This window comes from Falco punctatus (genome assembly GCF_963210335.1).
Source record: "Falco punctatus genome assembly, chromosome: 7".
NCBI classification, from domain to species: Eukaryota; Metazoa; Chordata; class Aves; order Falconiformes; family Falconidae; genus Falco; species Falco punctatus.
Window position 1 is genome coordinate 68,424,524 of NC_137587.1, and position 27,973 is coordinate 68,452,496.

Genomic DNA, 27,973 nt, shown 5'->3' on the forward strand with positions numbered 1-27,973 from the left:
GAAGTGTTCCCAGTACAATATTCCTGTATTAAGTTCAGAGCGTGATATTCCTGTGTTAAGCATAGGTGTTTGAAAACTGTATCACATGAGATATATGGACATGCTTGACTTTAAAAACAAAAAAAAAAAAGACTTGTACACTTACTGATCATATCATAAACATTAAGAATAATGCATCTTAATGACTTTTGCATTAGGTATAGTGCAGGCTAAATGGACTATCAATTTCTTGTATTTTTTATGCAGTACTTAAAGTAACGGCTCATTAAAAATGAACCCCTGGGCTCTAAAAATTTTTCAAAATCTACTTTCATCTGGTGACTGTTTCACCCCTCCTAACAGAAGAGTTTCATTGTAGCTGCAGGCTCAGTATTCATAGAGGATTTAAAGATGTATTTTCTCTTTCTTAATACGAGATATATGTGTCTGTGTTTGCCTTTATATACATAGATGTGTGTAAAATCTATCTAGATACCTATAAATATAAAATCTGTCTACAGAAATAAAGTATGCAGTTACTTATTGAAACAAAACAATTTGAATGTAGCTTCAGTGTATCTTTCATGTTGTAGATGTAAGTGAAAAAACATCATTTAACATTTCCTGTCAAATGCAATCAATAAGCAAGAAAATAACAAATGGGTATTCTCTCTCTAAGCCGGATGGACTGCAAGTTCCTTTTAAAGTGCACTTCTCGCAATAGTAATGGCCTTAACTTGGACCATGCCAGACACAAGCTCTGTTTAGTACCATTTGTAGATGGTTTTGGTGGGACTTAGTGACTTGGTTCAGTCCTCGTCCTCAGTTCCCCGTTGCAGAGGAAGCAGAGCAGGGACACGCTTGGATCACCTACTTCTTGCCTGAGTCTCTGCTTAATGGATCCCTGTTGGGCACATGTTCTCTGGTTTGTTTTTGTTTTTGTTTTTTGCAAAACGATGTTGTTTCATTGTTGTGAACTTAGCACGTAAATACATCAAATGATCAATGTTTCCTATGAAGGGGGTTCTTGTTTTCTAGGTGCCAGGGAGGCTTCCCCACTGAAATTCTGGTCCTTTTGATATCTGCAGAGGTCGTGCTATTTCTTGCCTGGTGAAGGCTGGGTGGACGCTGGGTGACTGGAAGTCTGTTAGCAGACCCTGGTCCAAAGAGACTTTAGTTGTTGCCTATGAATTAATCCTGGGGTGAAAGAAGTGCAGGTTCCAGATGCTGGTGATTGATCTCTGTGAAACTCAAGGGATTTATTAAATAAACCCCCCTCATGTGCAGGTTTGGTTTGTCTTTTTTTCCAGAGGAGATGAAACCGTTGTATTACAAGTTTGATACTAAAGAGCATTATGACAGTTGTGTGAAAGAAAGGAAGAAAATCCTTGCTGCAGTCAAGGGGGTTTTGTGCTTGTTTGAGGGGGTGTTCTGTTCTTTTGTTTCATACAGCTAGATCACTGGTGGTGCTTCCCCACCTTGTGTTTCTTGATTATTTTTTTTTCCTTATAAAATGTCTGCCATTTTTACTGTCAAACTGGAAAACTTGAATTTTCCTGGCACAGTCTTAAGATTAATCATGCCTTTGTAAGGTCATCTTTTTGCTATGCTTCCAAGCTTACTGTTAAAGTTTCAGTACATTAGAGTTATGATTGCTCAAGTCTCTGCTTTCCCTTAAAAATTATGGGATGTCTGTAAATGACTTCTTTCCACTTCAGCAGCTTTTCTTCTCTGAAAATTTTCCCTTTAGCTTTAAACTAGTTTTCTATTTGAGTGTTGCATTGATGGCTTAACTTTGTGACATCCTATAGGTGTCATTTTGGGATATGTTTATAAGAAAACAAATGTCCTTAGCCTACAAGAAAAGGAATGAACCTACGGTAAGCTTGAAGAATATACCAGGGGAGAAAACCACTCATTTTTGAGTGTTTTCAGGCCTGCAACAAATATTTGGAGGACTGGACAGCTGCTCACATATTTCTAGGAATTTTGACATGGAACAGTTAGCCTCCTGTTCTGCTAGTATTCTGCAAAATGAAAGTGGAGGGTTTTCTTTCAGTTTAAGAACAAAAAAATAATACCCTGAGACTACAGATCTCTTCCATGCAAGTATGACACTAATTGCAGAAGATGTTTTGAGTCATGCAGGACCTTTTATCTTTAGGTTCTTTGGTTTCTGAACTTGACAGTAAGTGATTTTAGGCAGTTCTGGAATTGTTTTATGTATGCAGAAATACCTTATATTATGCCTGTGCAAATATTGTGGAATGGTAAATAAGATTGTTTTCCTGTTGTGCATTGCGGTTAATTAAAGACGGACACTGAGTAGCAGTGGAGTTGCACTTTAACTGTTGTCTTGTATTGGTATAAAAAGGCAGTAATTTTTTTGACAGCCACTGATTGGAAAGTTGCTTGCAGCTTTCTGAAAGCAAGGGATACATGCTCTGGATCAATAACTGGCAAATTTTCCATTAAAAAGAATACCTGAACAATGTTCCAAATAGCCACTGGCATCTTAATTTTCCATGGAAACCTCAAATGCTCATGTGTGGAGGACAAGTCATTTTCAGACAATTTTTCCAGACTACTTGTTAACAGTTATTGCTGTCCCAAAAGGTTGACAGCTTACATGATTGATATTTCATTTACTTGTCATCGCTGTTTGAGTAATGGAGAGGGCCATGTTTTTTTCTCGCTTTCCCCCTCTATGTTGTTTCTTTTTTACTTTTTGGTAGGAAACAGTCTCATGTATGTTTATTTTAGTTCATTATTCTAGAGAGTATGTCATGTATATTTATACCGTGTATATGTATGTCTTCAGGTCATAGAATGCCACTACTAAAACGGTAATAAAAAAGTTTGTTTTCTTAAGCAATTTTGGCCCCCAGTGGAGCTGGAGATTCTTTCACAGCTCCATAACTACTAGTACTGGTGACAACTTTCTTGTGAAGGGATTTGGGGATGTGGGGGAGGATTTGGCATGTTACTTGTGACCCCCCCCCTGATACAAAATAAGTCTGTGGAGTAGTCCTGACCCCTGAAAAACCTCGAGTGTTTCAAAAGAGAGGGCTTTTATAATGAATAGCTTTGCTCTGTGTAAGCACGGTGGAAGCATTTGTCACACAGTTATTTAAGACGTGGATTTATATGTTTGTCTACTAACATGAGCGAGATGCCTCCCTCAAAAATCTTGTGGTGAGATTTTAATAAGGGAAATGCTTTTAGCAGCAGGCATCGTGTTAGATGTACACGCAGGAGGCGGAACTCCATGGATCCTTAAACCCTCAGGAATTTTCTTCATAACAGCTCTTTTAACGAAAAGGAAGTTTCTTCCTGTTTTTGACATGTATGTGAGAAACAGAAGCACTGAAAAGCTTCTGCATGTAAATTGTCTTTTGTGTCCATCTAACATTTGCTACTGTAGTTCATGTTTAATCCCATTGTAAGAGGAAAGAAAAATATTTTGTAACGGTAGGTAGTAAAGTTTTGTCTTTTTGAAGTTGCATAAGTAAAAACACTTGCATTGTGGGAAACCATTGGTGTGAGTGAAATACGTGTGTTTGATTCCATAGAGACTTAGAATTTTTTTCCTTGTTGACATCCATTCTTGCCAGTTTGAGTAATAGTATCACAGAACGCTGGTAACAGTGACATGCTGAAGTCTGAGACCACACTCGGCTGGTGAGAATTAGCATGAAAGTCAGTGGAGCTACACTGATTTATGCTATGAAGATCTGGCCCACAGCCAGCGTGTTTGCTTCAAAGATGTTTGGTGATTGCAAAAGAAATGTGCTTTGTGATGTGCTTTCAATATTCAACACATTGTGATAAGAGATGTGTGGGTTATAGAAAGTAAACTCACAGCAAGGTCTGTCTCCTGCCTTGGGATTGTCTGGTTGTGATGTTACATGTCCCGTCTGGTGAGTGTTCACCCCCCCTCAGGTGAGGGTCTATTAAAAAAGGCTAATAAAGATTTGAATTTGTTCAATCCAAATGTTTATGTCTTCATTTAATGCCACTCCTTATCCTCATCCTTGTGTCACTTCTCAGGCTTCCTCGTGCCACATTTTCTGTCTTCTTGGGTCTTGATGTTCCCATGTACTTGCTCGCTTCTTGCCCGTTCTTCGCCTGTCTTTATTGATAAACTTTCCCCCGCACCCAGATCACTCCTAGTGGGTTCCTTCGGAGCCTGAGGTCTCACTATGTCTGCAGTGGCTTTCTAGTAATTCTGTTTTGCATACCCTACTGTGCATTAATTTTGTACGCTAAGGGAATGCACAACACCTCTGCTTATAAGGGATGTGACCCCAGCTACCCTGACTATCCCTCAGCCCTACCAATTTGTGGATAATTTCCAGATTTTTTCTCCTTTGGAGTCTTACTAATTGCACCTTTTTTGTTTGTTTGTTTGTTTGTTTTGTTACTGTATTTACAGCATTTCTTTGTTTCCACATTTGACTTGTTTTCCTGGCTTCATCAGGTGTGGCAGCTGCTGTATTTGCTGTCAATGTTTCATTTGCTCCCTCTTCTGAGGTATTCCTAGGTTTCAAGTGGGCCTGAAAATTGCATAGTTGAGCCACTAACAGATCCCTTTGCTGGGTATCGCAGCCCCTTGGTTGTGTTCCTTCCATGCCAGTTTGTTGTGTGAACATTGCAAACAGTAAGAAAGCATTCTAGTGGCTGATATGTACTGTGGCAATTTAAAGAAAAATAAAAATACATTGAATTAAACAATCTTAAGTGTGCTCTTACTACTTTTCATACGTTACTGAGTAATCTCTTTCTTTAATCTCTTTGCAGTATTACTCCACTGTAATGGAACAGCAAGTAAATGGACAGTTAATAGAGCCTCTCCAGATATATCCAAGAGGTAATGCTTAACAAATTCTAATCAACAATGATGATATCAGTAAACTGTTTCATCAACGGTTATGTTTTCGGGAGGTTTAAATGCACATAACATGATGTTTACCTCTTAATTTGGATGGAAGAATTCATTATTGTGGGGAGTGTAGAGAAAACTGCATTTATTGCATATAAAATAGCTAATTTACTGGAGTAAATTAGACTAACAAGAGTCAGTTTGCATAGTACATATTTAAGTACATTTGAAAAACCCATTGGTGATGGTTCTGCATGTATTCAAACCCAAGCAGATGAATAACTTAAGTTTTGGATACTTATGAAAATTGAGCTTTGTTAAGGTCTTCTAATATCATTAATCGGTGTAACAGACTTTGGGAATGTGAATGTCACTGTTCATCTTGAAAACAGGAATGTCTGTCACAGAGGCTCCATCCGTGACATATTTTATTTGAGATTTGGGCACTTAGCAGCAGTATCAAAATGATCACAAGTACTTTAATAGTTCTTCTGAACAGGGAAAGATGTAATCAATTATGTGGGCTGAGGCAATTAAAAAATAGGTCATCTACATCCTGAACAAAAATCCGTAGGCAGCTAGTTAGGTTTTTGGGAACGCAGTGCTCTTTTTGAGCTCAAATAATGGTTAAAAAAAGACGAATACATTACATAATTCCGCTGATTCATTCAGATGCTCTCAGTATCCAGTCTTTGAATCTCTTGATTCTTAATTGATGAAACAGATAAGGCTTAAATTCTCCAAGTAAATCTCCCAGCAATAAATTAATTGAAATAATTAAAAATTAAACTCTTCTCACTTAACTGATATTACACAAATAATCATACTATGAGTTTCCCAATTAAACATTCTAGACTTCCATTACTTACAACTCTCTGAAGTTTGAATTGGGCAATTAACAAAAGCCTTCTCAAACACATGCTAATAAGGTCTCAAAAGGAGGGTGGGTTTCCTCATAGTTCAGTACTCCTATGGAAAAGAGACTTGAATTCAAAGGGAATACGGAGGTTTATTTTTTTTTAGGGCTTAGGCTAGCAGGTCTGGTTGGGGGGGGGGCGGTGCTGGGTATTTGAGCTGCGGGGCTCCAGAGCAATCAGCGGTCCAGACTTGTTCTCGTGAAGACGAGCTCCAGGACAGCCATGAAGAGGGGAGCTGTCTTCTGCCTCTTCCCAGGCTGGGATGTGGGTGTCTCAGCCTTTCTTCTGAACCTCTTTCTGTAGAAGGCGTTTAATTACTTCCTGACAGGCGCTGTCTAAAACCACTGACCACCACTTGCCAGAAATGAGATGCTGGGCTTTCACGTGGCTTAGAGAAACTGATACAGTGGGTGATCCTAGTAGGTGGGGAACCCTTGCTGTAAATGCAAGGCAATTAGATGTATTTCCCCTTAAGCAAACGGTTCAAGGAAGTTGTGACAGGAGGTGCTTAGTAGCTGGTAGGCTGGAGTGTTCAAAGGGACGTTTTGAGATTACAAATCAGGCTTAATCTTCTTGTAGATTCTGCTTTTGGGTTGTTCCTGAAGAACCAGCCAAGTAGATTCCTACTCCTGCTGTTGTCTCCTTTTACTGTTTGCTTTACATCTAAGGATAATCTTTGACTGTACAGGTTCAGAATTCATCTCCGTGCTGCTGAGCTTACGATCCCCATGTATTACCTTCACATTTTCACTGTTGGCTCAACTACACGCGTGTCTGCTGGGTATTGCCTCATAGGTGGCTCACCACTGCTCCAAATTGCTTCAGAGCTGAGTTGCTGTTTCATCTTTCCAAATCACCTTCTTAAAACATCTGTTCTTTCTAGGTTACAGCTTTAAAGCCACTGCACTCCCTTCATACCCAGACGGCCTCTAAGTTCTGCTGCTGCTCTTCTGCGATATTGAACAAAATGTGCTTTCCTGCATATGTTTTTTTTTTTTTTTTTCTGTCGTGTTGTCCTGCCTCTCTAACAAACGTCCCAAATTTTGTTAGCACAAGCATTTTTCTTTCATGCCCTTTTGGCCACATCTCTCTACATAACTGCAGTTTAAAGCCCCAGCAGTAACATGAGCTTTTCTGCCTGTAATTGAAGGTGCTTTCTTTTTAAGAGCTTTCTTTGCAAGCCAAATCTTCCTTTGAGTCCTCTTCCCTTGCTGCCCCTCTTACTTCGAGGAAGCCCCCCAGCTGCTGTCTCCAGCGAACTTCTGGAAAGTCATGTCTTCCATAAAGCCTGCCAGTAGCAAATATTCCTGTGCCATCCTGTGCTGCCTTGGCTATACTGTATTCGCTTCCTAATTTAAAAGTCTTTAAGGGGAACAAAGATCCATTTTTTAAAGAAATGCATTGTTACTGTCCAGGTAGTAAGAGCCAGAGTTCTTTTTTTATACTGAAAATTAACTCTGTGTATTCATATACATAAACAGAGTGTGTGTGAATACATGCACACATATAGAGATATGTATCTCCTGTCTGTTATATATATCCCATCTGTGGAATGCAAAGTGAATATACCATTCAAATATGTCTCATTAAAAATATTATTCTTTTAGTATCTTGTTAAAAATGTTTATTTTAATCTATTAGAAAAAATAATATCCTGATGTATTTTAGAGTAGCTTGTTTTTAATGCCCACAGTATCATAATATTTTTCTTCTTTAAGATACACGTGGTAATTTCTAATGTCATTTAAAGGCACATGGTCTGGCCCTAACTGATGTGTTTAATAACTATCATCTGTGTCCTTCTGACTAATAAATAGTTCTGTTTCCTGCTGTCAAAAAATGAAGTGAAACGCATGTGCATCAGAGAAAGAGAAAAATCAAATTCATCCCTCCTCAGACAATCAATCAAAAGTGACAGGCCCTTTAACATACAATTTGTAGGGCACTGTAGTTTTAAAATGGGAACTGTCTGTAACATGTAGCTAGAAGCCTTTGTGGCTTTAACATTTGACAAAAGCACGTCCACCAAATGGAAGAACAAGGCAATATACAGTTTGAGAGACTTCAGGAAAATACTTTCTTCTCAAGAAGCATGTCCCTCTGTAAACCTAGACGTCGTAATAAGATGCCACATTTGTTCATCTGTGTCCAAAATGTGGCATTTTGTATTGTGTTTATCCAGCATTTGGTTTCCTGAGACTCATTGCTGTTGCCCCTGACATGTTTTTTCCACGTTTAAAGCAAACTGTCTGCATTTGACAATATGACTAATTTGTGATGTGTGGCAGCTGATTCCTTTAAAATACATCTTACAAATATTTCTGTTAAATGCCAGAAAAAATACAGCATGTGAAAATATAGTGACATAAGATTTTAATTTGAATTACAAAAAGAATCTGATAATTTAAGCCAACAGTTCTCTTGATTTTTTGATGTGTTTTAAGCCGAAATTAGAATTTATATTACATGGTGTCAGAAAGCTCTTAGCATTTATAAATGCTCACTCCTGCAAGTTAAAAATCCTGGTTCATAATTCCCACTCTGGGTCTTGTGAGGCACTTTTCAATCATTTCTCTCTGCTAATTTTGGTGTCACCCTCATTTCTTTTTAAAAGATTCATTTTGAGCAAATTTGTAAATGGCCCTGATGTGTTCTACAATTTAGTCAATTACTGTTTCAGCCTGCAAGCCTCCTGGGAAACGGAACATACATGGCCTGAAGGTACGAATTTCAATAATTGTTTCAGTAAAGTTAGATGGATTTGTAATGCTGTGTTCCACTTATTGAAATGTCAAATAAAACTGCACTTTCTTGCGCTCTGACAAGCAGATTTTTATTTATTTTATTAATTTTTTTTTTTGGTGAGGGTGGGAGAAGTATTCATCTGCTGGGTGTTGGCTGCGATATCTTTGTGTACAGTTTTATTAAAAATGGAATTGCTTTTCCTTTTGTTTTTAACCTCTGTTAATAAGGTTCCTAAATTCTAATATTCAGTTTATCAACTGATGTCTGCTACTACTTCAAAGAGTATAAAAAAAAACCCCACCATATTCGTTTGATTTTAGTAATTTATCTAAGTGTGGAAAGCACTGCAGTGATATTCTTCTAGGTTGTTTGATTCATTCAGATGTGCTTATTGCTTCTGTAATCATACTCATTTTGAAATGCAGAGATGAAGATTGTGTTAAATGATTGCTTGGTGTTTAAAATGAGGATAAATGGTGGACATACCATCTCTTTTTCTGTATTATTTAACTAAGCGTTTAAGATGTAAAGATAGTATATTGTAGTCCATGAATTATATAGCCTGCTAACCTACATACAGGCGAGACCTCAGCCATTGCCATGCCTAGCAACAAGCTAATTAACCTTCATAGTGAAATGAGAAATTCATGGCAAATTACAGGTTAATTAGAATAGTGTCCTCTGAACACAAACGACTGATAAAGATCCTTTCCCTGCCCGCAGGTAAATACAAGAGCAGGGTGTGCTAATAATAGCAGTTCGGCAGTCTCGGATTCCCTTCCAAGCAATAGGTAAGAGTCAAGAACAGGAACATATGTTTTGTTTTGTTTTCTTTTATTAAAACAAAATGGAACCTTGTGTGCAGTAGTTACTAATGATGAGATTGATGTTGAATAACTTTTCCTATGTGACTACCGGGCATGCAGGAGTGAAGTGGGGAAGACAAAATTGCCTTGATTCATGGATATTAGACTTGTACTGCTTGTTTCTTCAGGAGAAGTATTTGCTGCCAAAAGAAATAAGTCTTGGCTGGGTATTTCGGATGGTTTTGTCCTTTATAAAGCATTGAAATACTGTTTGTGGGTGGGCTAATTGGTTTTAGTTAATCTAATAATCATTGTCTGTGGCGAGGTCTGTATGTTTAGGTCTTCGTTGCTTATCCTGTTCCAGGATTCTTTGATTTTAAAACTTGATACCCGATTCAGTAGGTTTATTACTGTGCAGTAAGATTTTTGAAAAACCTGAACAGCTTAGGTACCCTGTTTCATACAGTTTCAGCGAAGTTTTGGAGTACATCTCCCTTAGCTTTCTCTTTAGATTCCAGCCCTAATTTGAAAACCCATATTAACATCTTAAAATGCAAGGGAACTCATTCTCTTTTTTTCTTAGAGATCTGTTTTTAAATACTGGAGCATAAACATGAACTGTTACAGGAAGTCATTATACTCAATACTGATGTTGAAACAAATAAACAAAAACCCCACAAAAACCTTTATGTATTCGTAAAAGAAAATAAGAAAAGTCTGGCTCCATCTTCTTCATCTAAGAACATATGTGAAATGTGGGAATAGAAATCTCTGGAGGTCCCTTTCAACCTAAATTATTCTATTATTCTAATAAGCATATAATATTACATTTATCCATGCATCAGCATGCTGCTCCCTTTTCTCTCCAAGAGCGTTCTGGAAAAAAAAAATCAGAACCGATAGAGAAGAGCAAGATCAAAGACACAGTTGCACCGCATTAAGCGCGTTTGGTCGGTGAAGTGTCAGTGCCTGTTCTGGCAGACACTGCGAAGCGCTGCGGTGGTGGGACTGCCCCACAAACACTGTCTTTGCGTGGTGGGAGTGATGTGGTTCCTCACTGATGAGGAGGATGCCATGCCACATGGCTGATAGCAGTGCTGGAGTTGTGCTGCTCCAGTGGGTAGCCCCATTCAAGTACCATTAAAACCAGTTTTGACGCTCCTGTTAGCGACTTAGCTAATTGCAGAGATTAAAAAAAAAAAAAAAAAAAAGCAAGCCAATACCCTGTGTCAGTCTCCTCTGGCAAGGTTTGCCCCCATCCATTGGGGAAGATCTGCTGTGTGTTGCAATGGGGAAGATCCTGTCCAAGACTCTTTAAGAAAATAAATCTAAATGTGTTTATGAACTGCAGTCGTCCTCCCAGCCTATTATACCAGTGAACTAAATAAAGCTGTTTTCTGTTGCTGTTATGTTTGGCTTTCAGTACTTCCTGTACTTTGAGCTTGTTCTTAAAGTGCATTGAAAATGAGGCTTCTAGAAGATTCTTGTCACCTTATTTGGTGGTTAATTGCCATTCCTTTTCCGAAACCTTCTGCACTATGAGTTTTGTTTTTGAAGTAATTGAAAGTCTCTCTTTGTTTCATGTTCACAAATTGTTAGTCATGAAAGATGACAAGATCAACTTATGTTTCCTTGGAAAACTTAATTTTTCTTTAAAGTGGTCATAGGAACGAGAGGCCTATTAAAGAACAAAGCCACCAAATATGAAATCTCTGTTTTCACTGTTCTTGTTAATAATGATCTGTGATCAAGACACGTGCACATGCCTTTCAAGAATATATTATTTTGTACTTTTTTTTTTCCTTAAACTTCAGTAATAAGAGCAGAATGTCGCTTTGAGATTAAGTTTTGCAGACGTATTGCTACCTGGGCAGTTTGTGGTGTTGAATGCAGAAGGAACGGAGTTTGTCAGGAAAGGAGGTGAAGCAGTATTTCGTGAGTGGGTGGAAGTAGTTTGAAGCCATTAACAGTTTTACCTACAAAACACACCAAGCTGATAGCAGTGGTTTGTTAAAGTTCTCTTAGCAGAAAAAAAAATAATACAGGTCATTTTGTGTGGTGTAAGACTACTGACACAGGAGTAGTTTCTCCTGAAAAAAGCACAGAGACTGCAGCAGCAAGCTGACTTGGAATGGGTGCCCATGGCAAGCTGGACTCACCCTCCTCAATTTAGGCATGTCCCTGAGACGCCTAAACCAGGAGTTGTACTCACCTGCTCACCATGCCCCAATCTATGGTCAGTTGAGGTAGCGAGGCATCATCGATGGCACACCCTTCAACTGCAAATTTACAGAAATTATTGAGGGATCATGCCTTAAGGAGTTTTAAAACAGTGCACCTGAAAACTAGATGTGAACACTATTTTCCTGTTGTTTTTTGGAACACCTGGTGTGTGAAGGTATCTTTGTTGTTGTTGTTTTTTAACTGTCAATAGGTTACATCTCAAAGAGTAATAGAGTCAGGTATCTAAAAAAGCTACTTTGTAAAGGCGAATAATATATTGATTTTCTTAAATGTGCATTGCTTCTCCATTTCTCCTGCCTGCAGTTTGAGGAGTAGGTATACTGAACATCAATCAGCATTGCTAAAGTTAAATCTATTCAGAATATGTAAGCATGAACTTAACCTGATGGCTTGTTGTTTCTTATGGTTTCGCTTTGGTTTATAGAGTGAAATAGCACAGTCATTAAAAATAATTGCCTCTTCTTTTTTTCAGCTTAAAAAAGTCTTCTGCAGAGCTGAAGAAAATACTTGCAAATGGCCAGGTAGGTGCACTGAATTGGGTCTTGGCTACGTGCACATCTCGTTATTGCCTAATACTGCAGTGATTGGCATACCACAAATAGGTGGAGAGATGCTTACTGCTCATTTAGGTGTAATGTGTTCTTTTAATACAGAACTGGAGGGACCATGAAAACCGTCATGATATGAATGAGTTATGTGTCTTGATTTACTTTGATTGGCATAGCAATTTGCTTCCCATTTCTCAAAAAGTGCTAATCAGATTTAGCTCCAAATAGATTGAAGTACCTCACACATGTTGCACTGCTGCCACAATTTCAGGGAAGAAAGTTAATCAATTTTGAATAACTAAGTCAACTGCTCGGTTAGAATGACCTTCGTATTTTTTAGGGCAGTAGATCCTTAAATATTTAGCAGGCTCTTGCAAGGAACTGCTCTGTACTGTTTGGAATCACCTTAGGTTGTAGCTTATTTAAAAAAACCCCACACACCAACCAACCAAACTAAAACAACAAAAAACCCCAAAGTTAGAAAGCTGTCTTGTTGCTTTCCCTTGCTGCTCCAGGCATTCAGCTTTGGGCACCCAGAAGTGAAAGTGTAACAATTAATGGACAAGTGCACGTCTGCCACAGAGTAATCGTTTCTCACCCATTTTGAGCTGAATGTATGGGCAGGCTTGCAGTAGCGTAATGACATTAAATATACGCCGTTAAATTAAACTACCTTCGAAGAATCCCAGATTCTTCAGCAGCAACATAAATATGTTTTAATGTTTGTCATAGTGAAAGCCCTTTGATAGCCTTGGAGGCAGGCACCTGTCCATTGCGATCAGGCTTGCCTGTTAGGCTCTATTGACTGAGACATCTGTGTCACTGCAAATAAAAGACTCTTATTGATTTTCTTAACTGCTGTTCACTTCCCCTCCATGTTTCGAAGGCTGAAATCTTAATTATCTCAGATGCGTATTCAGTGCCTTCACACAATGACCTCTCCAAGCCTCATTGGCATTTCATGAATCAAGTAGTTGTAGTTGAGCGTGTCAAGAAGATAAAGGCTGGTCTTCATGCTTGTCCTTCAGTATCACCTGTAACATTGTGGTCTAATAGATGAGGGTGCCCCTCTAAAATGTGAGTCGAACAGCCCGGTATTACAGCCTTGCCTGTTTGTATCCCTTGAATACAGCTTGGAAATGTATTTTTAAGCTTGTCAGCATTCCTTCCTTGCAGACTTAGTTTAATATTCACAAATTCCTACCAGGTAGATTTGTTAATGTTTCAAAATTATAGCTAAATGATCTGTTTCTCAGGATAAGTTAAAATTATGTAAGTACCAGCAGCATACTTCTGAACTTTTCAAGTCAAGATGACAGTTACTCCAATAATATGAATGTTTTTTTTAAGTAGAATTACGGTATGTGAGTAAAAGCCATCCTGTTTGTGATGGAGTCCATAAGCCGAATGTGGCATTTTATTTGTTCCAACAAATATGAGTTTTGTGTGCCCTGCAGTGGATTTACAGATTTCTTTCCTGCGTAGCAGAATTGTAGAAAGATGCCAAGGTATCACACCTCTTATTATGACATTGAAAAATGTTACTTAAACCATTTTAAAATACAGAAAATTGTTTCAATAGTATCTTTTAGTCACCCTGAGCTCGTAGGAGTTAGATTGCTTTCTGTCGAGAGAAACCGCTTTTTGTTATGCTGCATTGCGCTCTGCAAAATTTGGGCACAGACCTGTAACTGGAGATAGGTTTCTAGCTGTAACTTTAACTTTTTCTCCTTTTGGGGGATTTAAGTCACACTTACGATTACTTAAATATGAGTTGGGTTATTTTTTTTTATTATTTTTTGGCAGTTTATGCTTTCAGGCATTCATAATGATATTCCTCTAGTAGTTTCCATTTAGGTTTAATAAGGAATTCATATTAATCATTAAAAGAAGGGGACATGATTCTTCAAGATAATCAAATATTGACAGGTTAGAAATAGCTTTCTGCCTAGGTTCATTGATATAGGTGATGTGATATAAATATTTATTTCTTTTCTGTCACTCAGAGTAAATGCCACCAATTGATTCAGCATTGATATAGTGTCAACAGTTCATAAGAAACATTTGACTGGCTTGTGTTTTCCGATTAGTCTCTGCTCTATAAAGTGGGATTTACTAAATCTCTTCAATTGTCTGCTCATAGAGTGTGACTGCTTTCTGAAACCATTATTGCTTCGATTCGTAAAGCAGAGGTATGGCTATAGGACTTTGCCTCTGTCAGGCCTCTACATATAAAATAAGGATTAATTGAGCATTTTGTTTTTAATGATTTACAAGAGATAGACGCTGATTTCTTTCAAAAACAGCAGGCATAAGCAAGGGATGTTTTGTTTGCTGATCCGTAATTGAAGTCTGTTTGGCTTTTTCATTAATTCTGTTAATATCGGCATCCAATCAAACTTGCTTTTGCAGGTTTAATATTCCAGTCCTTACTGTTGAGTTCATTGTTATTATGTTATCATTTTATGATTGAGAATCCAGTTTTCCCAGTAAAATAAATAAATCACCACATGTTTTTGGCATCTTTATTTGAGCCAGTAAATCACGCTTTATCTCTCGATCGGTTGCTGGCAGATACTTGCTCCACCCCAGTCTTCCTATTTCACCCTGGGTTTCTGGTTGCTCTTTGAAACAGTGCCGGGCTGGCAGTGGGTGCAAGCGGCGCAGCGTCAGAGGACAGAGCTGCTCCTGTCCCTGCCTTCTAGGGAACGGTGTGAAGAAAATAGTCTGCTTTTACCAATTAGCAAAAAGCGGGAGACAAGAAAGTATGCTTTACGTCTCTGGTTCTGCTCAATTTGTTGCTTATAACTTGCATAACTACAAAAAATTCTTCTTTTCCCCCCTGAAGAAGCAAAGGTGCAAGTGTGCGTGGCTTTGTGGATTCATTTGATTTCTCCTAAGAGTTTTGTTTAGAAGAAGATTGCTGGCAGTATAGGAAAGAGATGTTTGTTGTTACCTCAAAGACTGGAGAATTAAAGTCCTCCAGCTTAGAAGAGCAGAACTCCTTAAACACGGTGTGAGCTTTAAATTAATGAGTTCTACAGTCTGAGAGAAATTGTTTTTAGTGCAAGGGATCCAGTATAGATTCTTTACATATTTTAAAACCCATTCATGAATTATCATTCCTCATGAGGTGTCTTCCCCCCCCCACCCCTTATTTGCGTTTTCTGATTGATGCAAGAAGCAACATAGCTTTCAATAATAAAACATATTTTAATTTTCTTCATAAACCTTGATAGTTGGATGAGCCATTTCATACCCTCTGATGATATCTGGCCCAGGTTTAACTACAACTAGGTAATAATGTAGAGTCAGCTTCTGATTTTGAGGCATTTTGAATTTTCTCAGAACTCAGAGAATTAAACCTCACTGGAAGAAATGCGTTGTGTTTCCTGTGAGAAACAAGCTCGTTTTTTATTCAGGTAGTGAAAGGAAAGAACAGAAATTTTTGAGTTCATAATTTCTGTCCATAAAATATATTATTTTAAATCAATTAAATATTCAATTTTCTATTTGTAATTCATGCTGAGTGTTGACTCTTTAGGGCATTTCAGCTTTCTTCCATCACTTTCTTGTTCCAGTTGAAACAAAGTTCCTTGTATCTTCACTGACATCATATCAAAGGGGATTCTTAGACGTGGCTTAGTAACTGAAGGGCACGTGTCCCCACTGAATTTTAAAAGCTGTTTCAGAAGTTGGATAAATACAGATAGCTCTGCGTGCCCTCACCATGGTGCTTGCGGTACTTGAAATTGCTAATTTGAAGCTCTCTCAGACGTGCTTACATGATCTCTAATCACATCAGAAATAGCAGACCAGACATATCATTAGGGGGATTTGATGCCTTTTAACACACAAAAATGACAGTCATGCCAACTCACGTAAAATATTTAACTTGGTATCCCCTAAAATTTAAAAAGTTACTAGAAACATGTTAGTGTTTCCTAGGAAAATAGCTTTTCAAAATGGGATTTGCCCTATCATTTATTACCTACAATGGTCAGGCAGTGGGGGAGATCATTCTGGAATAGAGAATGCATACAGCTCAGAATTTATTCTGATTAAAATATTTTTTTTCAAGTATACACATGTGTTACAAAAACATCTTTAGTGATTATTTTGTTTTTAATAGGTGGTTTAGCTGGAAAAATCAGTATAACTTTATTTGTACAGGAGAAGGTTAAATTGTAGTTTTACATTTGAATTGCTCATTCAGCAGTATAATAAGCTTTTATAAAAGCCATATCAGAAAGATCCTGAGTTGCAGCAGTTGGAACGTGCAGTGTTTGTTACCAGTCTTCTGCTTGTATGTCTGAGGATGTTGTCGTATCTGGAGAGTTGTCCCACTGAACAGAAAGACTGAAGCAAGCGATTACTTGTGTATTTCAAGGAAAATGATTTTTATTGGGTAACAATTCAAGACCTTGTTTCTAAAGGTATGCTTTAGTTAAAAGGTATACAAATGAAGCACTGTGAGGCAATCCTACTGACAGAACTGTCACTCAATTAGTATCAATTATGCCGATTCCAGAATAAATCAGAAACTTTTCTAGCCATACTTAAGATGACAGTTTTCTGTTGGATTGTTTCCATTCACCTCCAACTTTGGCTTTGGTTATGTGCTGTTCTGGAGACCCTTTTCCTATCAGTATCTGTGACCTGACCCTCTTGAGCTATATTATATCATTCCATTTTGACACCTTTTATCAAACTTTAATGAAATGACCCAGGCAAACAAATTGTCATTAAACTTTCCATCACTTTGTCCCTTGGTATCGTCTTTTATAAATTGGACAGCAAATGTTGTATTGATCTTCTCGTTCTTGCAGCTGAACTTGAAATGACCCAGACTGCTTGTTGTTTATGGCCTAGAGTTGCTTTTCCTTGACATTTCCATCCACAGCATGACATCTCTTTTGTTTTTCTTTCTTTCTTGTGGAGATGAATGAACAAGACATACGGTATCGAGACATCCTCGGTCATGGCAATGGAGGCACAGTCTACAAGTGAGTGTTGAATTTCACTTAAAATTTTTGAAAATAAAATTTGACAGTGCTCTTTTATTATTACTACTTTTTTTACCCTTCATATTTGTATTGAGATGTAGGTGAGCCATTGCTGCTATGCAGAAAAGATTATAAAATAAATTTTTAATATAAACTTTTTAAGAATTCTCTTTACATATTTACAAGGTATCTGCTATTAGGTGCCGTGAGGGCTGGTGCATTTTTATTATCTTTTTAATACTTAGCTTTGAATCCCTGCTGGGTAACAAGTTAATGGTTCACAAGTGGAACTTGAAATGTCCTGGAGCATAATGAATTGCCTTCAGTATTTGCAATGCCATTATTCTTGCTGGCTTACCACGCCCTTTGCTAGCCCAGTACTGAGAATGACACCAGTGGGATGTGATGGCACCATTGCTCTGCCTTTCTCTAGCAATTCCAAATTAGTAAATGCCCCTTTTGCTGTTGCAGTGACTTCCCTCCTTACAAGCAGTTTCACACACAGGCTGATGAATATATTAAATGATAAACTCCCCCAAATTTTGGTAGTGAAGCTTATACCCTGCAGCCAGTATTAATTTTAATATTGTAAAGATTATAATAGCAGAGAGATAGTTTTCTCGACAGGAAAGTCTTTCTCATGCATAGTGCAAAGTTTAAACTACATAATGTAATATCTGGTACTTAATAGTCTGCAGTGGTGTATGAAAAATATTCCACTAGGAATTAAGAAATCCATACTTCGTAAGAAAGCCCTGAGGGAGTAATAAAGGTTTCCTCCAGAGAGCTATTTACCATATACAGTAACCCAGCATCCCATTATGATTTTGTTTATACCTTAGACATTTTAACTTTGATATTAACATTTTTTTAAAATGTTTTAAAAGCTACGGTGCATTTAGTTTAATTTCTAATTGGCTGCCAACATTGCAAAACGACCCTACTTGCAGAAGGTTTAATGAAAATGGACTTCTGAAACCTTAAAGGAACAAAGCCAGTCTTTGAATGGACTCTTCAGAAATCAGGTTAGCCTTGTAGATGGACCGTAGTTTAGAAATCTCATTGTTGTTCTCTTGCAGAAAGACATTCCCAGACCAAGGAGCTTGCAGAAACGGTGTTGTTTTCTTACTTTACAATAAGAAATATTTGAGAGAGAGTGTTGAACTTAGCTCAGTCAGTGACTTCTTGGTGTTTCTGGATTTAGAGAAGGTTGCTTCTCTTCCCCATGTATGGCTGGAGGCTCCGGGAATGGATCTTGGTTGGAGAAGCATCACAGAGGAGGGCCACATGCGCTGGTCCCTGTGGAAGGCACTTGAGGCACAGTTAGGGACAAGGAATATCCCACGGAGTGACGGAACCCATGCATGCCATTGTTACCCAGTTTTAGGTTATTTTCCTTGGAGAAGTAGCTGAAATAAGGAGCCAGTAATGCAAAATCGTGAGCAGTGCAAGGGTGGCCATACCAGGTCATACCCAAAGTCTCTCCCCTTCATCCTGTGTCTAATAGTGGCCAAAGTGTAAGGAGTGTAAACCAAGGCAGGTGAACGTGTGCTTCACTAATGTCTTTGCCCTGAGGATCTGCTGAAAACGTCTGTTTGTCAGCTTGGGTCTGCCCTGCTCACAAGGAGCAGCTCTGTTCCGTGTTCAGTGCATGTGCCTAGTGCACACAATGATACGGTGCTTTTAGGTACAGAAGGTGGTATAAAAATATCTCATTCTTTTATAATGTTGCCACATGCGTAGTATGTATTTCAGATTTCATAATATGGAGAATTTGGATAAAATGCTACGTAAAGCCAAACTTACGCTTTTTTACTTCTTTTTGTATTTATCGAAGGTAGTATAGTTACATGCCTGCTTTTTATTTAATTTGACAAAAATATTTTTATCTTGTGATGAATACTACTTTAGGAAGCACGGTGAAGGAACAGAGATGTGAACACTCAAGGCACAGAGGATAATAGCGCAGGAGGGAATGCATAATACTGCTGGCACTTCTACATTGACTTGCTGCATTGTGTGGGCTGATGCTGTGATCTGCTTTGTTAAGTGGTTGAGAGTTGCATTTGCCTGCAATCTGGGAAAGTAAAAAAATTTACCTATAAAAAACCTGAGCCCTCTTCTGTATCAGGGAAATATTTCTACCTTTCTTTTTGCATTTTATTGCGTTCATATTTTAAATTAGCAGACTTCATAGTATTTTCTGCGGTGTGAGTGTCATTCTGCACTGCTCCGGGGACTGTGCACCGTTCTTGCGAGTGGATGTTTTACACATTCCTGAAGTTTGACTTTCTTTGCAATGCAAGTAACAGCAGGATATAAATATGAAATCTGGTTTTCTCCCAAAACTGGCTTCTAAGCTATGCATGTCTCACAGATCTTCCCAAATTTATTTCTTGGTGCGTTGGGTTGAAGAGTTGTACCAATTCACTCTTTCATCCCTGAAGAGCCTGTTGGCTGCCATTGTAGCAGGGAGCTGGCAGTTACCGTGCTGGGGTGATATGCTTTGGACAAAGCACAGACAGAACGTCCTACCATGGAGCAATCACCCCTTTGTAAAAGGGAGACTGTGCTTCCTCATCGAAGGAGCGTCTGTGCTGCACAAGCCAACAAGAAATTGCAAAATGGAATACTTACAGGTAGCGGGATTGCACTAGTCATAGATAGCAGCCCACATATATTTTATTCCGGTAAATCAATGAACATTTGTCAAATAAAATTAATTGCAAACGTTTGGCTGTTTTCCTCTTCCAGCATTCCCTGCTGTTGGTTTGTTTCAGAAGAGGCGGTGTGTAGTATTGATCTGAATCTAAAGAACGAGCATGTCTGTGTGTTATCTTTTTTTTTTTTTTTCTCTTTCCTCTCTAGCTCTTTATACTAAGTCATATCCATTATGGCAATGATATATTATCAGCATTCAGCAAACAAGATAGCGTGTCGCAGGTCGCTGAGCAAAAATTTTCAGCCTCTCTTTCCATGTGAATTAACTACTATTGAAATAGTTTATTGAGATTGAAGTATTGATCACTTTTCATGCTAACCTTGGCTTAAGGGGGGAGAGGGGAGGTGGTTTTGTTCTCTTTGGAAGACGGTATGTTTAGTTAGAAAATGTATTTCATTTATTTGGGTTCTTTACAGCTGCAACTGTTTTATTGCTTGGAGAAGAGGTATCTTAGCTTTATTTTTATGACAGTATAATTATACTTCAGAAATACACTTGATTACTGTGTGTAGCAAAATTGTTCCAGTATATTGGCTTGGCCAATATTGCTATACAAACAACTTTTCAGTCAATTGAGTCTGGTAAAAAATCAATACTTTATAGCAATATTTCTAGTGAGAACTTGCTGAATCTATATGTTTTTCCTGTTCTAAACCGAAGGGATTTTTTAGTTGTTTGTCGTCTTATTTTTCCCCTAGTTTTTGATACACTATTATCTTAATTAAGGAATGGTAACAATTACAGAATTAGATATGGCAAAACCAGTTAATTTCCTTGCTTTTAGATTGTCTGTATATTCAGAAGTATGTGAGAACATATGAACAGTCCCCAACTGTATATTGAATATACAAACAAATCGGAAAGCAAGAATTCTTCCACTGGTGTGTAGTGGGAACCGTGTACCCTGTCTTGAGTAAGATTTGTCAAGAAAGCGATAAAATCTGCTGTAGCAAAGACTGAAAGCACCTTAGTGTCCTTCTCTTCTGTTTACCAGTTGTAGGTAGTTTACCTCATTAAGTGGGGTTTCCACTTTCCATGGAGTTGTTATAAGACCAGTTCCGTGAATTTTTGGAAACTCTCAGCTGCCATTATTTCGTGGAGATGTGCATCTTTCCTGACAAGAGGGCCCCAAGACTGTTACACTGGTAGATGAACAACCCTGCAGCTCTGTAACAGACTTTCTAATCGTTTATCAACTATTTTATAGAAGCCGGTAGGATGGAGAATGAATAGTTTGGGCTGCTTCACAGCAGAAGAAAACAGCTGTGTATCAGTCCATCTATTGTATTTACTTAAAATGCTTTTTTGGAAAAAATCATTCACAGGTAGGTCCAAAGGATGTTTAAAATATGTGCTTCTGCGCTGCATCTTTTAGCTCCATCGTTGACTGCAGAGCTCTCAGAGACTGTTTTGATAGGATTGCTCCTTTTTTACTTGAGTGAAAGATGGTTGGTATTTTGGTTTGTAATAGGATGCGTGCACTTTGCCAGCCAGTCTCAGAAGTGTATTTTTTAGACCTAAAATCCTTAGTTGTATATATTTTGAACCTAAGCATTACAAAGTAGAGGTATTTATCTCTGGCAGGTAATTATTCTGTGAAGTCTCTCTCACATGGTATAGAATCATAGAATTGTTTAGGTTGGAAAAGACCTTTAAAATCATTGACTCCAGCCATTAACCCAGCGCTGCCAAGTCCACTACTGAACCATGTCCCTGGGTGCCACATCTACATGTCTTTTAAAGACCTCCAGGGATAGTGACTCCACCACTTCCCTGGGCAGCCTGGTCCATCCTTGACAACCCTTGTGGTGAAGAAATTTTTCCAGTACCCGATTTGAACCTCCCCTGGTGCAACTTGAGACCGTTTCATCTTGTCTTGTTGCTTGTTACCAGGGGAAAAGAGACCGACGCTCACCTCTCTACTATCTCCATATCTGAAGTATCACTATTTCCTTCCTTTATATACAAGCAGAAATAATGTTTTTCTCTTCTTTCATGTTTTCTTGTTTTTGCTTTGCCGTCGTAGCTAATGAGAAGGGTGATGTTCAAGGAACTGTGTTTAGGGGATGGTATAGCCTTCTGTGTGCCTGGGATTTTTTTACAATGTGTGTTGTGTATGGTTTGTAAATCTTTGGATTCTGTTAGAGGACTCTTCATGAGCAGCAAGCTATAACGCTTTGTATACTGAAATAAACATAAAGCCCCAATGATGCCGTAATTAATTTGTGAAGTTACCTAGTGTCTGGGGGAGAGGGAAGAAAAGGGAGAGTTGGTTATCATCTTAGCAAAATGCTGTTAAACCAGACGGCTTCACTTTAAGTTGAGTAATTGGGAGAGAAGTGGCTGTTGATGATGTACCACCCAGAAGAATTGTATAGCTAGGGAAAATACGGATAAATGCGGAAGCTTAATTTGTTTGAGCAATTTACTTGAGCAGTTTTGCTGTTCAGTTGAGTTGTACATTCCAGCATATGCCCGTTTCTTTATTCTCTATCTCAACCAACCTTGGGGTGCCCCATTAGCACATTAAACATAGCGCGTGGCAAGACAGCTGGAAAGTTGCTATTTCTTGCAAGACAGCCTGCAAACTGTGCCTTGCGAGTATATTGCACATGCTCTAATATTAGCAGAGAAAAGAGTTCTGGAGCGAGGAAGCTGGAGATTTAGCAGTGTTTGAGAGTTAAGGGAGGTGGAGATGATTTCGCTCCCTTTGCTGGAGTGGTGATGGAGTAGCCATTGCCTTGAGGAGCTTTGGCTCAGCAAGGTTTGCTCCTTCTGGCTTGTCCCGTGGCTCGAATGTGGGACACTGGTGCTGTCATGAAGGAGCCTCCCTCAAGCGGGTCTCTGCAGTCCCGGTTTGTTCTTTAGAAGCGGTCGCTATCATGCTTCTCAAATGCTGTGGGAAGCCAGTCTAATCTAAGCAGAGCAGTTGCTCTCCTCTGTTCATTGGTTTCCGTTTTTCTGTATGAATATGCAATCCAGTAACAATCATTTGCCCCTCTTTTAATTTCACTCATAGATTATTTTGGCCCTTTTGCAAAGGGGGCTGGTGTCACCCTCTGCACAGGGCAGAGGGTAGGTGAAGATGGAGGGAAGTTATTTTCCTGAGGTAGCAAAGCGGTGACAGAAGCAGGAACGGGTCCCGTCTCTGCAGGTTGGCAGCCCGGAGCGCTGCTGGCCGACCCACACAGCTTCATTGGGGGGGTCCTTGCCAGGGGAGGTTCTCACTACGTTCTGTACACATTGCTTGTCCCAGCCTGGTGCTTGATGCAGCTCTGAAGAAAGGACCTGCAGGCAGGTTCAGTGTTTTGTTTGGCGTTAAACCACATCTGTGGCCACCTGAAGTCTGAAAATTGCCTCTCCCTGCATTCCTGTGTTGCAGTTGTGGAGGCATTTTCCTTTATTTCCTTTCCCAGACTACATTCATTCTCTGTTTCTCTTGTTTTGCTTTATGTTTAGTCACACTGAAAAGCATTGGCACAATAATAGCTGGACCAAGTTAGAAATACCCAACCAAATTTCTGCATATTATCATTGCAGTTTAAACAAGACTGACCAGTGATTGCTGTTCACTTGTTTCTTTTGACCCTGGCTATCACTTGCCTGCCTCATAAAATCTGTTATGCACAAAAGTGCATAAAATGAAGATAAAGTACCTCCTTCAAGTCTGACAAAAACCATTCCTTTGCAGAATGGTAGCTGCAGTGAAAGTAAATAAATGAATGGACAGCAATCACAGCCTAGTTGATGAAACTGTTCAATTAAAGCACAGGCATTTACATGGTGTAATTTCCCTAAATTGCCAATGAGCCCCTTTAGACACAACCAGTGTTCAAATTGATTTCAGCATTGATTTTGGCTGAAGCTGATAAATTTCTGCTTGTTAGTTAAAGTAATTTTGCAGAAGACTTTGTACTGCAGTATTGAAGTGTTCATTTAGCTGATGGTTAAAAGAGGAGTTATTTACAGAGGGTTCTACTGTTGTTCTGAGATGGGACAATTCCCCGGTCATCTTTTTACTTTTAATTTTTAAGCTTCAGTATACAATCAATAGGTTATTGAAACTGATTAAAATGTATCCAGCCAGCTGCCTATGGCTGTTTAATTAGAAACTGGATGATTCTTAAATTAAAGTTGTTTTGTTTGCATTGTATGCCCATAGCTTGGAAGATTAAGCAAATAGTAATCCTGAAAATTTGAGTTTGTTCTTGTTACCAATGCGTGAGGTGCTGTGTGAGCTTTCTTAGCGGCTTGCCCCAGTGCGGGCAATATAATCTGTTTCTTGGTTACAAATAACACTCGGCATAGCAGAGAATTGTGGAATTCCCCACAGCCACTCTATGCCAAGCGTATAGACACCGACTGTTCCCTAACATAGAATACTTTTTTAATAATGCTTTCGCTCATAGATGTGAACATGAGATGATAAGGGGCAGAAGAATGTGTATTTATGTAGGAGTCCTTTTTTACCATTGTGCTGCCTGTGTTTCAGACTCTCTCCTTAATCTCTGTTTGATATCTCTGTGAAGAACAGCGGGTGTGACAACACCAGCGAGGTGGTCGTTGATTTTTCCATTTCTTTTCACCCCAGACTCTTTGAAAACACTCACTCAAAATGCTAAAAATTAACTGCTTAGATACCGCACTGGTCATCGTAAGGATTAGCCAGCCATACCCAGCTCTGACGTATACCACCTTCCCTGTACGTCACGGCAGCTGTTTCAATGACGATGGCAGGGCACAGTACGAGAGGAGCGATGCCAAAATTGTTGCTAGCACATTGCTCGTGACGATGGTATCTCGGTGCAGTCCAGTACTGAATGGAGCGGTATAACTAACCTCGCGGTGTTTGTGCTCTCAGCCTGCTCCTCGGGAAGCACAAGCTTCCTACTGGAAACCGAACCATGATTAGAAGAAACCACTTTTTCAGCTATTACGGTGAATACCTAGAAAACTTTTGCTTCTTGGCACAGTTCTGTTTTCTTACTATTGGTGATTACTGAATTACTGAACAGCTCTGTTTTTCCTTAATAGTTGTTATGAACACATCTCTTGTGAGCAAATGGTTTCATAGCACAGAGAATCCAGCTTTAGGTCTTCTTGTGGAGACATGTTAGCATCTGAATTGCCGTCACCATAGGATGTGATGTCCTTTTTAGCTCACTCTGTTGCTTCACATTTCTTCCTAAAACTGTGATGGGTTTACTTTATACTGGCAGACTTTATGCTGTGTCAGAGAATGCCTGTCCGTGTCAGTCTAAGCTTATGACTGCTCTGCTCTCTTTTGTCCTTTCAGCTAGTTTAAAGCCAGCCGCTGAAATACATTACTGTGTCTGCATCTGATCTGGGTTAGTCCTGTGGTAGTGAGTGACCTAGTATGGGTGCTGGTGGCACCACAGCCACCTCAAACAGCGTCGAGGCTAAGCCCCCTCCGTGTTTAGTCCTTTCTGTCTGTACGTGCCTCTCTAGGGAATGGGGGCTGAATTGCAATGGGATGGGTACAAGGAGAAAGACTTGTAATCCATTTTTCAAAGGGTGACCCTGAGCTTTTGGCTGCAGTGGAGAAGGAAGACTCGTGTAAGTGGTAACAGATGGAAATAGTAGTAGTAGGTTACAGCATGAAAAGAGGTGAGGGATTCATTCTGCTGTGCGTGGGCTTGGATGCCAGAACTGCCTCTTTCCCACAGAGATGGGTTAAGTGAGACATTTTGCTATCCGGCATTTTCTTTATGCAGTTGCTAGTGCCAATTTTGCTCTTTTTAAAAGTTTAAAATTTAGATACAAGTATTTTTTGTTTGTTTTCTAGTTTAACAACAAATCATTTTGCAATCAGTACTCAAGCATCTGTAATGGGATTTTAGATAGAGGAGAGGTTGGCGTAGATTGCTGTTTGAACTAGCGCAGTCCCCATAAAAGCTCCTTTTTACAACTGCTGTGCACTTTGGATTTCCTGTTTTAACAGCCAGAGAGTCAGGCTAATGTGTTTGTCTATTGCAGAAGGCAACAACTGTCAAAGTGTTTATTTCCTAGAAACAATTTGAATCTGTTTCTTTAGATGGCCATCAGAGTACGTGACGATTCTGTCATTAGACTGCCAGTGTCTGACCAGGAGCACGACAGACAGTGGCACTACTAGGAAAAAAGAGCGGAAAAAAGGAAAAAATTAACAGTAAACCAGATCTGTGGTGATTTGCTGCATATAGTTTGCAGCTGGTGACTGGCATGTCATTCTGCAGTGCATAATACTTAGAGAATTGTATTCATCTTGCGCGACACTGATGCAGTCATTTCGCTCTAGGTTATTTCTCACAGGGCAGGAAAACGTTCAGTTTGACTTCATTCGATGCCCTTACATCTGAAGGTGCTGCTTGCTACAACCATAGCATTTTGTGTTAACTTTCTAACTCAAATCAGAAACCCAGGACTTCTATGCCTATGTTCGTTTCTGTTAGGAAATACTCTGCCTCAATCCCAAAGAAAAAAAAAAAAGACCTTTTGTATGCGTTACTCTGTGTGCTGAGTGAGGGGGGTGTCTGGAGGGCTTCCTCTGCAGTTCCTCAGCGCAGTGAGCTGGCACAGGTAAGGTGAAACAGGACAGTATTTGTGACTCTGAGTCAAATGGTGTTTTGATGGGTTTTACATCAATGTGTAAATTTAAAAAATTACGTAAAAAAAAATATTGTAAAAAAATTATGTAAAAAAAAGGCATGTATGATGAGTGCATACCAGGGTGTGAAGCAGAAGGAAACATATCTGGGAGAAAGGACCTGAAGTATCTACTTCTTATTTTTACTTTGTGGCCTCAGGTTGCCACCTTGGGAAGTGCAGATAGTTAGGAGAAACTTCTTCGCAAGTGAGATGGTGCGGCACTGTAACAGGGCATGAGAGAGGGAGGGGATCTCTGTCCTTGGGGAGAGATGGACAGAGCTAAGTCTGTATTCATCCACTGCTACAGTCCCACTTCAAGAGGGACGTTGGATTAGACGGTGTGCAGAGGTCCCTTTCAACCACCCTTTTGTCCACTGAAAGCATCGTTCAGCAGAATGACACCAACACTTCTTGTGAGCCAGTAGAGCTACAGCAGATCCGAGTTTGTGGCATTAGCCATAAGTTTCCCTGGTACCTCAGTGAGAGGGGAGCATTACATCCCTGCATCCTGCGGTCACATCGCTAACGTAACGGTACTGCCAGTATATAATTTTGTCATATTTGCTGATGTGAGTTATATTTCTAGAAATAAGGGAACGGACTGACTCATTGGCACAGCAGACAGGTCATGGCTTTCCCTTGAATCATTTGGTCTTGCCAAGGAATATCTTACTGATTAGAATTTTTTTTCTGTGGCTATTGGGGGAAAAATAGAAAAATATATCCTGGTGGCCAGGGTGAAAATGAGAAGCAGGATCTACTGCGTGGTAGGCTGCTGCAGGCTTCCTCAGTGCTTTTTTGCATCAGCATTAGCAGCATGATATAATTCTAATGAATTCTTGCTTCTTAGTATTGTGTTTATTTTACGTTTGGAGAAAAGAGTAAACTCAGTTTGTAGTAAAAAGGTTTTGTATATGTTAAGAAAAGCTGTTTGAGAAAGCTCAGGCCCCTTTGCATACTCAGTCCATCCTTCTGATGTGACCGTCCTCAAGTCACTCGTATGTGGGCAAATGCTTTACAATTAAAATTTAGAAAACAAATTCAGAATTGCTGTTTCTCTTGAGTGCCTGCATGTGGAAAGCTGAAGGTTCGTTCTTTGCTTGCCATGGAAGAAATTATACCACAATCACAGCAAGTAGTGCAGCTCCCCACTGTGCTTTTAGGTAAAATTTCTCACAGGAAGAATATAAAATTGTTAGTCTTAGCAAGTTGAAGGGGGGAGAAAATTTTTGTTTGACTTCTAAGCTGCTTATTAAGAAGCTTGTACATGTTTGTTTCATTGGTTTTATTTGTTTTCCTTTTGAACTAAGCAAGTAGAAACTCACCATATTCGGCATGTGAATTTTTTAGCTTTAGTTATTAGGACAGGCTGTAGTTTATTCCATAAAGAGATTTGAGCCAAAGCATCTTATCACCTGTGGTTATCTTCGCAGTAGACCTCCAGAAGAACAAAGCAGACAATGTGAAATTCAGTTA

The 27,973-nt window shown here is 39.1% G+C and overlaps 1 protein-coding gene across 4 annotated transcripts in view; it reads left to right on the top strand.

The window, feature by feature from the left end:
- MAP2K5 (mitogen-activated protein kinase kinase 5) overlaps window positions 1-27,973 on the top strand; it is a 140,109-nt gene that overhangs the window by 13,436 nt on the left and 98,700 nt on the right. For all 4 annotated transcript variants that reach the window (XM_080396972.1, XM_080396973.1, XM_080396970.1 and 1 more), the window contains exons 4-8: window positions 4,780-4,849; window positions 8,459-8,499; window positions 9,247-9,314; window positions 12,046-12,094; window positions 17,063-17,127. In XM_080396972.1, the coding sequence (XP_080253098.1) occupies window positions 4,780-4,849; window positions 8,459-8,499; window positions 9,247-9,314; window positions 12,046-12,094; window positions 17,063-17,127 (293 nt within the window). The remainder of the gene's footprint in view (window positions 1-4,779; window positions 4,850-8,458; window positions 8,500-9,246; window positions 9,315-12,045; window positions 12,095-17,062; window positions 17,128-27,973) is intronic.